General features: G+C 35.4%; 1 protein-coding gene across 3 annotated transcripts in view; it reads left to right on the top strand.

The window, feature by feature from the left end:
- Positions 1-12,613, top strand: part of RASA2 (RAS p21 protein activator 2) — a 154,794-nt gene that overhangs the window by 74,570 nt on the left and 67,611 nt on the right. For all 3 annotated transcript variants that reach the window (XM_056807533.1, XM_007502113.3, XM_007502112.3), the window contains exon 5: positions 2,441-2,517. In XM_056807533.1, coding sequence (XP_056663511.1) covers positions 2,441-2,517 — 77 coding nt within the window. The remainder of the gene's footprint in view (positions 1-2,440; positions 2,518-12,613) is intronic.

Here is a 12,613-nt window from a genome sequence, read left to right as displayed (position 1 = left end):
TTGCAAAGCTTTAAGGAAAGTATCTTCTTGGGAATTCAGATTATGATAAGACAAACATTTTTGGTAGTGCTGTTAAATCCTGTTGAAATAGAGTGAAAGAGATTTTGTTATTGAGTGAAAATGAGGCATCAGAATACAATGGAACAAGCACCTTGACTTCCTTAAAATGACTCCTCTGATGCTTCATTCTCATATGACCTCTGGCAGGTCACTTGCCTGGACCTCAATAACTTCATGTGTAAAATGTGAGGCTTGGATGACAGTTTCTGAGCTGAAGCATATTATTTTTAAATCTCTGATGCTATGAAAATGCTAAAAAACCCTGGTAAGGCCCAATTTCAGGATGATACAGAAAATAATATTCTGATCAAGTCTGAGATAAAATCAAATTAAGATTAAGCAACTATTGAAAATGAAACTCAGTAAGATAACTAGATGATCACATTTTAAAAAATCTTGCTCTAATGCCATGTACTTGATTTTTTAAATGTTATATTAAAACTTTTTAATTTTAAAAAGGGCATGTTTCTATTGAAAAACATACATGTCTTTTGGCTCAGTAACTTTGCCTATAGGGAACTTAGTATGCAAACCATAAAGCTGACAGTTCCAGTTGAATCAGTATCATATAGCAGAATATATTTAAAAAATTAATGATATAGCACATGATAGAGTTTTATTAAAAAATAGAAGACAAGACTGAATACAATTTTGTTTAAGAATAAAATCTCCTGATAATTAAAAAGAAACTTTGAGTAGAATAGTCTATACTGTTTAGAAATTATTATTTCCTTAGTTTTGTACCTCAGTGTCTCATAAGTTTTTAAAGTACTTTCCTAATAGTTTTTCTTTATCATGCATGGACATGTTTCATTCCCATTCCTTTCTTGATCAAGTCAGCTCACTGTGATGTTTTTCTAAAGATTAATGCCTAAAGAATGTGCTATTTAGTTGTTAGTGGGAGTAGTAATGAACAATGAAATTGGTCTGGTACAGCACTAACGATTCTCTGCCAAATCTCATCTAAAGTCTTATCTTTTGTATACTCTACTTTTTTCATTGTGAACTGACTATTAATTTCAGCAAAATTTCCACTGCTTGCCTCTATCCTCTTTGCATTAATTTATGAAACATAAATGCATTTATTATATTAAGATTGCATAAAATGGGGCTTGTCAAGTGTGTAGATTCATTTTGCATGACTATACTTATTTGCTTTTTTGAACTAAATGTAAAAAGGCATTTATTTGGAAAAAATTAAAAGGACTTTAATTTGGGGAGGGAAAGTTGAAACAGATTGGGGAAAATGTTAGTGTTAGTAAAAAATGGAAGAAAATATTTTTAAAATATATTGAAAAGAGCAGAAGGTACTTCAGAGAGGGAGACAGACAAGTAGAGCAGTATCAGAATGACATGTTAAAAGTAGAAATACTTTGTGGAGTTCATGCTTTTGTATATTGGCCTTTTTCCTTGTTCTTCACATAGAACAGTATGTTTGTTGATACTTGGCAAGTTTATGACAGTTAAAAGGAAAATTTAATTAAAATTAGCCACTGATTTTTTTTTAGGGGGGGGAGGAACCTTTTTCCTTGCTTTAATAAGTAGTATGATATTTACTTAGTAATTAAAATTGAAGAAAGAATATCAGTGCCCCCCCTTTTAATAAAACCACAGAAACTATTTCTAATTTGGCAAACCAGATTCCTTAAAGTATATAATTTATACTCATATTTTTTAATCTACTTGTATATTATTTTGGTTTGAACTTTTCAGTATAAAAGTTTCTCTGGCTGGCACTTTATTCTGTTTTACTTTTGCTAATTCCCAAACTAGATTGTAAACTGCTTGAGACTGGTGCTAGGTCTGCTCCTTTGTGAATTGCACAGTATCTCCTGAATAGTGGTTCAACAAAGGTTGGTCAGTATAATCAAGCAATCAGAATGTTTTTAGACCTCTTCTTGCTTATTCAAGTTGGTTCTACTTTTATATTCATTTTAGGATTGTTTGATTTATCTATCTTCTAGCCTGGCGATATTAGTAGTTGGAAGAGAAGCAAAAATCATTTTGCTTCTACTAATGTTTTTACTTTTAGCTTTTATTTTTAGTTATTTTTACCCTAAAATAGGTATTATTTTATTCCTCATCTAGGACACGAGCTATTAGAGTCATACTGGTTCATCTGTAATTAAAATTGTTAGCCTTAATGCTATATCCATTATAATCTATTTGGTTATTTTTCTATGTTACCCATTAGCATTATCATTTACATTAATAGTCTTTAAATAATAGTTATGGTCTTTAAAAGAGTAGAACAATATAAATAGCTTCTGTAACTTGATTACTATTTGAAATTGTATTTACATGTTATTTTTATGTGACATGTTTGTGTTTTATCACTGAAAGAAGACTAATTAGTGTACTCTTTTGGTTTTTGTTTCAGGGTAAAGTTCATCTGGAATTAAAACTGAATGAACTCATTACTGATAATGGATCTGTGTGCCAGCAGCTGGTAGTACAGTAAGAATAATTCTTTTTTAAAAATCAACTACAAATATTCTTTTCAACTTGTGTGCTTTCTTATCTTATATCTATTTAACCTTTAATTTTAGATAGTTAGAGAGATAGCTTAGTTTTGTAGTTTAGGTGCTAGACTTGAAATTGGGAAAGTGAATTCATATCCTGCCTCACCCATTTTCTGGGTGTATGACCCTAGGCAAGTCACTTCATCCCTCTTAGACTGAGACCTCAGATGTAAAGTGGAAATAATAATAATTCCTACCTCACAAGGTTGTTGTGAGAATAAAATGAGATAATATTCATAAAGCACTTTGCAGTATAAATAGTAGTAGTTATTGTTATTGTTACTCATTGGCTATTTGAGGAATCTTTGGGATAGCTTTAATAACTTTGTTTTCTCACCTAAAATTGAATACCATTTTGTTTCTCATATCTAGTCTTCATAGGACATAATGTATTAGTTACATTTGTTTGCCAACAAATTGTCTAGTTGGTTATCAACTATGTTAGAACTTTTCTAACAAGATTGTGTTTTTATCTATGATACTTGTACCAATCCTTTATGGTCTTATAGAAGAGACAGTTAACCTGGGGAGGAATGTAGAATGAGGACTCTGTAAACCCCAAAATGATACCCTTATAAATGAGAATTATATTTTTCATCCTTTCCTGGGAGAGACATCATAGCATAGTGCCAAGGGGTTGGGATTTAAAATAACAATTCCATTCAACATTTATATAATTCTTTTTATTGATTATGTTTAAGGCTTTAGGGATACAAATGTGAAAAATAACACAGGCCCTCACCTAAACAAATTTGCCATCTTTAAGCCTGGCATTGAGTCCTGTCACTATCACTCACATGCAGTATAACTGAGGATAAGTTCTTAAATTCTAAGTATGATCTTAAAGTCTTATGGGTAATCTCATCTAAGTTTGTAAACTTGATGGGACTGTGTAAAGATGGGGAGATAGGCAACCTAGCAGATAGATAGCTGGACTTGAAGGCTAGAAGGCTTGAGTTTAAGCCTAGCCTCAAATACTTAATAGTTGTGTTTAATTTGCAAAAGCTGCTTATTTTAGTTTGTCTAATTTGAAAGAAGGGGTGCCTCAATAATAACTTTTTTTTAAACCCTTACTTTCTGGGCTAATATCAACTTTAAGACAGAGAAGACATGAATGTAAATAAAGTTTATATAGGATATATAATTTTGGATAGTAGTAGGGTCTTAGTATTTGGGAGGATTTCAGAACTCTGGGAGCAGAATTTTGAAGGAAAAAAGGGATTCTCAAAGGTGAGGTGGGAGTGCACTTCCAGGTATGGGCATCTCAATGAGAAGGCCCCAAGCTGAATGTGAGCTGTCATTAGGCTCAGGTCAGTGTGCTGGTGCTGGTAGGGGAGGAATGTATAAAAGGCTGCAAAAGCGAGCTACAGCCAGATCATAGAAAGCTCTCTAAAGCTTAGCAGTAGCTTTCTGCCAAGACAGCTGCTTGAGCTAGAAGCAGACTGCCACGCTCTCACCTCCCTTCTCCTGTAAAACCCTGGAGTGCACACCAGATCATAAAAAGATTAAGAAATCTGGTGAGAAACTACAAGAAGTGACATTTCCCTCTCCAGCCCTGCAAAATTATGAACCAGGAATCCATAGGCAATAGCAAGGGCTAGCAAAGTTGGTGCTAGCACAACCAGAGATGTGGCATGGGTAGTTTGCAAGACTGTGTCCACAGGTACCAAGAAGGATGACTCCTGAGAAAACTTCAACTGGTCAAAACTTCCCAGAGGAGATTTTGGAAGCCTAGGGAGAGACAGTAGGACATTAACCAGTAGTGCTGAGCATTGTGGAATGCAGTGCAGGCTCAGGACCTCTCAAGTGTCTAGCTCTTTGTCCTAAGGTACTAGAGAGGACTTTGAGGATCTAGTATTCTGAACTCAAAGTTCTAGAAAGTGGAGGTTAGGTCAGTAAAAAACTACTCTAAATATATTTGTGCATATATAGACTCTTTGTTTATATCTTTTTGATCTTTTTAGTACTCGAATAGCTGATTTTAGGGTCAAAAGTTCTGAATTGCTTTCCAGAGTGGCAGAACCAATTCATAGCTCCACCAGCAGGGTTCCAGTGAGTGTTGCTATCTTCTTGTAGCATCCTCAACTACTTCTTCCCTTCCAACACCCTTCTTCCCTCACCTTTAAGAAGTTCCACTCTCTTCTGGCATTATTTTCCTTGGATATTTGCCTAGGTTTCTCTCCTCCTCTTCCCTTCCCTACCCTACCCTGTCCTCCCTTCCTCTTTCCTCTTCTCTCCTGTCCTCTCTCCCCATCCTCCCACCCTTGTATATTGTTGTGTATTTTGCTTGACTGTAATTTATACTAGAGTGGGTTTAGTTTCACTATTGAGTGTGAGTTAGGCAAGACTTTTCTCATGGTGGAGAATTTCTAGAAACTTTGTTATAAGTGTGCCCTCCTTTAAGAAAGTTTGGTATATGAAATTTGATTTTTACAGAAATGCTAAAACGAGGGGAAGTGCTTATTCGCCATAGCAAAATATTCTTTGCTTTACAAAAGGTTCTATCACATGGTTCCCATTGTTATTAAGATTCAGTTTGTCAAAATGTAATTTGTTTATTTATAACTTTGCAATCTATATATAATTTCTCCAAATTTTATCAACTCTGTTCAAACTCAAGACATACCTTCCTGGTTATACCAAGCTTGTAATGTGTATTAATGGTCCTGAATTCAAACACGGCTCAAACAGCTCTTTCTCTGGATATCATAGTCCTCCATGAAAGTTATCCCTTTTTCTTTCCTCCAGTCCAGTGATACTCAGGGTGTCTTCAGTTTTCTCAGGTTTTTCCATGAACTTTCTTAAGCATAATTAACTTTAACTCAGTTCATCACTCAGGGAAAATGTACCCAAGTACCAAGTACTGGGTACTTTCTTGATTTCTTACATCCATCCAGTTCTTAATCCTATGATTTCTACCCCAGAAATCCTTTTTTTCTTCTCTGCATTCTTTCTATTCATATAGTCCCTTCTCTAGTACTGAGTTCCCAGTATCGCCCACCTTGCCTAGGACAGTAACCTCCTAGGCCCATTAGCCTTTCTTCTCCTCCCTGGCTATCCCATCCTTTGCTCTGTACCAGATGTGGTTTTTCTTTGTATCTGATCCAACGGCGTCCAACACCACTGTGGCAGGTCCCACAAAATTGGGAAGGCTTCAAGGATAGCCAACAACAAACTGCCTCATTTTCCTAGGATCAGCCTACCTAAATGTAGAGGAACTGAGCACCAAGTTAGCAGAAGAGTGATGCCTTTTTCAGTCATAGTGACCGATAAAAACTGTTGACTGAGGGGTAGGCGACAAGTCTTTGGCCTTTGTTAGTGGAAGTCTGTACCATTGGTGACAAAGCCCAGAACCTTGGTCTGGCTGTTTTACTCATAGTTCAGAAGATTTCACAGGCTCCATATTGCCTTCTGAGTAAAGGTCAGAGGCCTCTCCCTCTTGTGGTCTTCTCCTACCCTTTCCTTCTTCTCTCATTCTGATGTCCTCTTCATGCTTAGTGCCCTAGGCAGACTAGACTGGTCACTTTTCCCAGGGTAGAGATGACCTGTCTCTGTTTCTTTGTTCCTGCTCTCCCCTGTGCATGAAATGCTTCATACCTTCTCCATCTTCCACTCCTACTACCATATTGAGCTCTTTAGCCCAGATGCCACCCAGTGAGGGCTCTGCTTAATAGTTTCCACATCTCCCTACTAGAAGATAAACTCTGTCAAAAGAGAGACTGGATTCTATTTTCTAAATATGGTTTCTTCACTGGCAAATGCACCCAGGTGCCTAGTGGCAAGGTTTTGAACCAAACAACAAACCAAACATCTACTAAAAGATATGCAGGGCACTGGGCAAGGTACTAGAGACAGATGGAACACAACAGTTGTTACCCCGAGGGAATGGAGAGAGACTAAGGCAAGTCAATATTATACATATACATAGGAGACATCAAGCAGTGCTGTCAAAGGAGGAATCTCTTCTAATTGGGAATTAGAGAAAAGGCAGTACTTGAACTAGGGCTACTACTACTACGAGCTAGCACATATACACACATATACAAACATTCATACATTTGTTTACACATAACCTTTTTAAAGATTTGCAAAGCACCTAACAAAATATTTTTTACTTCTATTCCCCCCATTAACCTTGGGAGATAGATACTATTATCTCCATTTTACAAATGAGGAAAGTAAAGCAGGCAGAGGTTAAGTGACTTGCCCAGGGTCACATAGGTAGTACATTTCTGAGGCTTTTGAACTTTGGCTTTCCTTACTCCAAGTATCCCACTCTGTCCATGGTGCCACATGACTGCCTAGCTTGTAGGAGAAGAAAGATTTCCCTTGGTAGAGATGTAGAAGTTTGTTTCACATCAAAGAATTGATATGTGCCGATCCAGGGTCAGGCAAGAAGGCAAAATATTATTGGGGAAAGGCATCTTTGTAGTACAGTATCACTGAGCCTAGATGAGGGCTGTGCCTATTAGATGATGCATTCCTTGAGAGTGGGGCCTTCCTTTTTCTTAAGAATCTCTAGTCCTTAGCACAGTGCCTGGCACTAATTGGGTGCTTCATAGAGTTCTCTTCATTGAATGAGGGGGAGATTACGTATGATAAAAGTGGCGGTGTCGGACCCAGTTTATGGGAAACCTCAAATCTCAACTGGAGGATTTGCCATTTACCCTCTGGGCTGTGTGGGGAACTATTGTCATTTTTTTGAGCAAAGGAGTGATACAGTCAGAGAGGTATCTTTTCGTGCATTTTTAAAATGTCTTTAGCCCAGGTGAGAAAGGATCAATTGGAATGGGGAAAGCTGGGCAAGAATAAGAATGGTGAGGAGACTGTTACCATGGCAAGGAGCACAGCAGGTAATACTTTTAATTTAAGTTTACCTTTTCAGTAAGGATTGTGTGCTTCATTTTGAAGAGTCAGAGAAGAAACGAGTCAGTTGTAATTAAAATGGATTGTCAGGTAGGATAGGATAGGGAATATCTTTTAGAATCCAGAGCCTTTTTAGGGTTTCCGTACTTTTTTGTCCAGGACAGCTTCTGACCAAATTATAAACTGAAAAATTTATCCTTCTCCTGTCCCTGAAAAATGTGCTTTGTGAGTTATAACATTTTGAGTTGTCAAACTCTAAACCAAGAAGTAGAAAATGAAAAAGGCAAGTAAAACAGGCCCTTTTGGCTTTACTAAAAACCCACTATGACAAACAAGCCATGCCCTCCCACAGAGAATACACCACTCTGAAGAGAAATGTTAAAATAATTCAGAAGGATAGAAATATCTCACATTTAAGAAACAGATGTTCTTGTAAAAATATAATGAGAAGTGAAACTTGGTTCCAGACAAAAGTACCTATATTGATACTCCTGAATCTCTCTTTTGAAAATTTAATAGTATTAATGACAGAAACTCTGCTGTGTTAAAAAAAAAAATTAGTTAGGTTGGTTCATATCTAGATTTGTGATTTGTAGTGTCTCATTCTGGTTACTTTTTTTTTTTTTAACCCGGACTTTCTGTCTTAGAATTGATACTAAGCATTGGTTCCAAGGCAGAAGAGTGATAAGGGATAGGCAATTGGGGTTAAGTGACTTGTCCAGGGTCACCCAGCTAGGAAGTGTCTAAGGTCAAATTTGAACCCAGGACCTCCTGTCTCTGGGCCTAGCTCTATCCATTGGACCACCTAGCTGCCTCTCATTCTGGTTACTTTTTAAGAGTTTAATACCCTTAGGAAATTCTTTGCCTAAACATAGAGTTTTGTCCAGTATAGGCAAGCACATCATTGAACCATATGGGGTGTTTTGTTCTTTCTATTATTATTTACAAAACTCAGCAAAGGCCTCTGGTTATTTTAATGTAGACTTCCTCCCCCTGCTTTCCCTGGAGACTTTAAGATAGAAGGGACTTAGAGATCATCTAGTCTAAGAAAGCCCAGGGTGCTTAAGTTACCGAACCTCAAGACTAGTAAGTTCAGAGAGTTAGAATTCAAACCCAGTTACTTTTTGCCTTTGTGCCTACTTAGAAAAGAGGAGAAAAATAATTTCAGGAATAAACTATACACCTAAGGGGAAAAAAAAACCAAACGTGTTAGCCAGTTTCACAATGTGTGACTTGATTGTGTGTGTGTGTGTGTGTATACATATATATGTATATATATTCAACCCCACATTGTTGCCCTCATTTCCCAATAAGATGAAAAGAGCAGTGTCGACATCATAACATCAGATCTTATAGACCTTACAGTGACATTGAATGCAGTAGATTCTGGGACCTTCTAAAATCAGCAATGCAAACCTTTGCATATACTTGCTTGACTTTTCATAGAAAGCTGTTGTTCCTAGTAACAAGCGAATAATAAAAAAAGGACAAAAGAGATGTTTTTATATAAAATTTTAAAATAAAACTTCTAGAAGGGAGCAGGAAAGGCATACTATTGTTATTTCACTAATTAAAATATGCCCTACCTAAGCAGGAAATGATTTTGTTCAATTTTATTAAATTTATAGATGTTGTATTTTCTTAGTTAACATTGTTGCATAGTGGCATCCAAAAAATATCTATGTAAAAAAGTAGTTTATGTCAAATTCATTTGAAGTGGTAATTGTATCTTTTTCTTATTTTCTAGTTATAGATAATGGAATGTTAGAGTTGGAAGGGACTATCAGTATCATCTAGTTAATCACCTCATTTTCTAAATAAGGAAACAGTCCCAGATCATGATTAACCATATACTTTATGATATTCCAGTTATCTTACTGCAATAGAAAGCTGAAAAGAGTAGGATAGCCTACTCTGAGAGAATAGAATTTGAGGTGCATCTTTATTGTTTCTCATCTGTGTTCTCCTTCAACATGTCACCTAAAGTGGTCTAGAACAAGAAAACTCTTTATCACATGTTGCTTCTTGCCCTTCTCTTACAATTACTCTCTATGTTCTCTCACCTAAATGTTTCCCCAAACTCTGTCTTTACCTGCTGCTTTTATAACCTGCTTAATTCCTTCCTACAAAGCCTGTCTTTTAAAATCTCATCAAAAAGATCTGTTTACAAGATGAGGTTTGCCAGAGGAAATAAATGTCTTCCTGTCATAAAATTGTAGCACTGAATATTATAAGCAAGAGTATTTCAAAAGGTTGAAAGGCAAGAATTATCATAAATGTTTTTGTAACTTTGATATGATGCTAATTTTCCATTTTCAGCTAGGATTTTTATATTCCATTTTTTGATCTGGGATTTGGGATTGTGGTGTTGTTCCAATAAGGGATTGTTTCTCTGTGTCATATTAATGCTTTGAAGGAACCCGTGATCAATTTAGATACTCCATATTTTGTGCAGATTTACACCTCCTACCTATGCCTTCCCTTTCTAAACAGCTTTTGTCTATGCCCACTGCAAACCTACTACCTCTCCCCTCTCTCCTCCTTTCAAAAAAGGTTAGCAAAATGTAATTTAGAAGTAACAAAGAGAAGTCAGAGGCGGAAACTTCATGCCTACCTATCATGAATACTTTTTTTTCAAAATGAGCCTTAGACACTGGAGGTACTCAAAATGGTCGGTAAATAATATTGCAAAAAAAAAAAGAATTGATTATATGTATTTTAAAAACAGGAAATGACTGGTTATTGATGTGGGAGTCATTTCTGGATCACCTGTCTCTATAGTTAGATCATCACCAACTCATTAGAGCAAAGTTCAAAATGAATACAAAATTAGAAAAAGAAAAAAAATGAAAAGACAAGACAGAAGACAATTGAGAAAACAACCACCTGACCTACTTAATAATATTGGAAACTGTGAGAAAGGAAACAGTGGTTTCTTAAGCTATAGTTCTTACCAATTTTCATTAAAGTTGGAAATATTTTTAAGACTCTAGATAGTAAACTCACATAATACCTAAATATGAACTTCTTTGACCTAGCAAATACACTTAAGCTTGGGAAAAAAAATTTTTTTTAATGTGAAACAGATGGATTCCTTTTCAGCTTTCTAGTAGGTTGTAGGGTTTTTGTTGTTATTTGTCTTTGTACTTTAAAATTTGTATATTTCTAGATGTTCATAAAATGACCTTCAAAGAAAGGTGTGTGAAATGTAAATGGAAAACATTCATCCTATGATAAAAATTAGCTAATGATTTAATAACACATATATGTGTATACTTTCCTATATAGAGTTTGGTTATTTGGCAGGAAATAAAGGCTTGTCTGACATTTTCTTTCTTTTCTTTATTGGGGAGAGTGGCAGGGAAAACACTTGTGATTTCATTCTAGGTACATTCTTAGCAATTTAGAGCCTGTAAGAGTTGTTTAGGATACTTAATATTAATTGATTTGTACTGTCAGAAGCAAGTAGGTGTCAGAGACAAGACCTGATTTCAAAGTCTTTTTTTCTCTCTTCACTAGTTACCCTCCTTCATTAGTTTTTTTTTTCTGGTGAATCTGCAATGATAGAATCCAGAACAGGCAAAAAGAAGTTAGACCAAACCTAATTAAGGTCTAGGTCAGATAGCTCCTCAGATGTTGTACTTATAATTTTTAGTTCTCACACAAAAATATATTCACTTAAGTTTGTGATTTACCTTATGAGATATTATGTAATTCATTGGTGTGTATTAAAGTATATTAGCTGATGATTATTCTCAGATACTGTCACAGAATGCTATTTTCTTTCAAAATTGTCTTTAGTTGCTTGCCCCCCCCCCCCATTGGAATTGTGTTTTAAAGCTAAACAACAAAAAGTGCCCAGAAGCTCACATTGTTTGCTGAATTAAAAGATATTCATCATAGACTCTTAGAATTAATAATTGGTAACCTTAGAGTTATCTGAATTTGTTATAGCTTGTACCTGAAGCAGAAATCTTGTCTTCAGTTTACAGCTTATCCAAAAAATAGACATTAAAATGTCTTCTATATAGACATTTATTTGCTACTTAATTTTTTTAAAGAAAAAAGAATTATATACTATATTGGGTACAAGCTTAGATAAAGTTTATTTTCCTCTATTTTTTCTTTAGGAAATATGATTTTAGAAATAATAGCTTACATTTGTAATGTATTTAACATGTATTGTCACATTTGATCCAGGGAAAATAAGAAATGTTTTCTTGGTAGTGGGGGGGGGGTATAGGAAAATTGAGATTCATAAAGTTTAAAGATTATCTGACTCAAAAAGAAGTGAGAAGCAGCATGTGTGTGTGGTGGTGTTTTTTTTGGGAGGGGGTTGGCACTGCTTGACACAAAAATTGAAACTCAAGGCTTAGCTAATAAGTGGCATAGTTAAGATTCAAACATATTACCTAGAAGCAAACCAGTTACACAGTAGCACCAATTAGACTTAAACCATTTGGATAAAAGGTATGCCCTGCCCAGTTGCACTTAATGTCATACAATGGTTTGATTCATAGATTAGAAAGACAATTTTCCCCCTCTGTATAATTAAAGGAAATGTTAATATTTCCACTGTTTATAGGATATGTGTGTGTAAAATTATTCTGCTCACCAAGTTAATTATATCTTTAAAACACTTATAAAGAAAGATCTTTCATGTATTTTGTCTTTTGATATTTTAGAAAAGTAGTGAGTGTATAGAGAGCCTGGCTGAAATCTTGCCTCTGACACCTAGCTGCTTAACTCTGTTCCCCACTCCCCTTTCCTAAGTCCCAGGGCCTTCTGTATGCCTTACAACTTCTTAGCTCTGATCTCATATATCTTAAGTTGTGATCTGTTGTGATAAAGGGAACCTGCCTGCTGGGTATTCTCTCCACACTGAGTAAAGCACAGATTCTTCTATAAATACTTTTTAAAAGATTGTCATATTATCTTACAAACTGCAACTTTTGATGTGTGTTTTCTCTCTCTCTCTCGGTCTCTCAATTTCATTTCAGTAATGTTAAAATTAAGGATGAGAACATAATTTATTTACATTTTTCCACTTAGCAAAATAAAAACAATTTTTAAAAAATTGTTTAGCATTTTTAGTTTATGATTACATTCTCTGAAATTCTTGACTATGTACACTACATTTCTCTCAGAGTAGACTTGAAAAAGAC

Source organism: Monodelphis domestica, chromosome 8 (assembly GCF_027887165.1).
Source record: "Monodelphis domestica isolate mMonDom1 chromosome 8, mMonDom1.pri, whole genome shotgun sequence".
NCBI classification, from domain to species: Eukaryota; Metazoa; Chordata; class Mammalia; order Didelphimorphia; family Didelphidae; genus Monodelphis; species Monodelphis domestica.
Note: the sequence above shows the minus strand (reverse complement) of the source record. Positions and strands in the feature narration are given on the sequence as shown.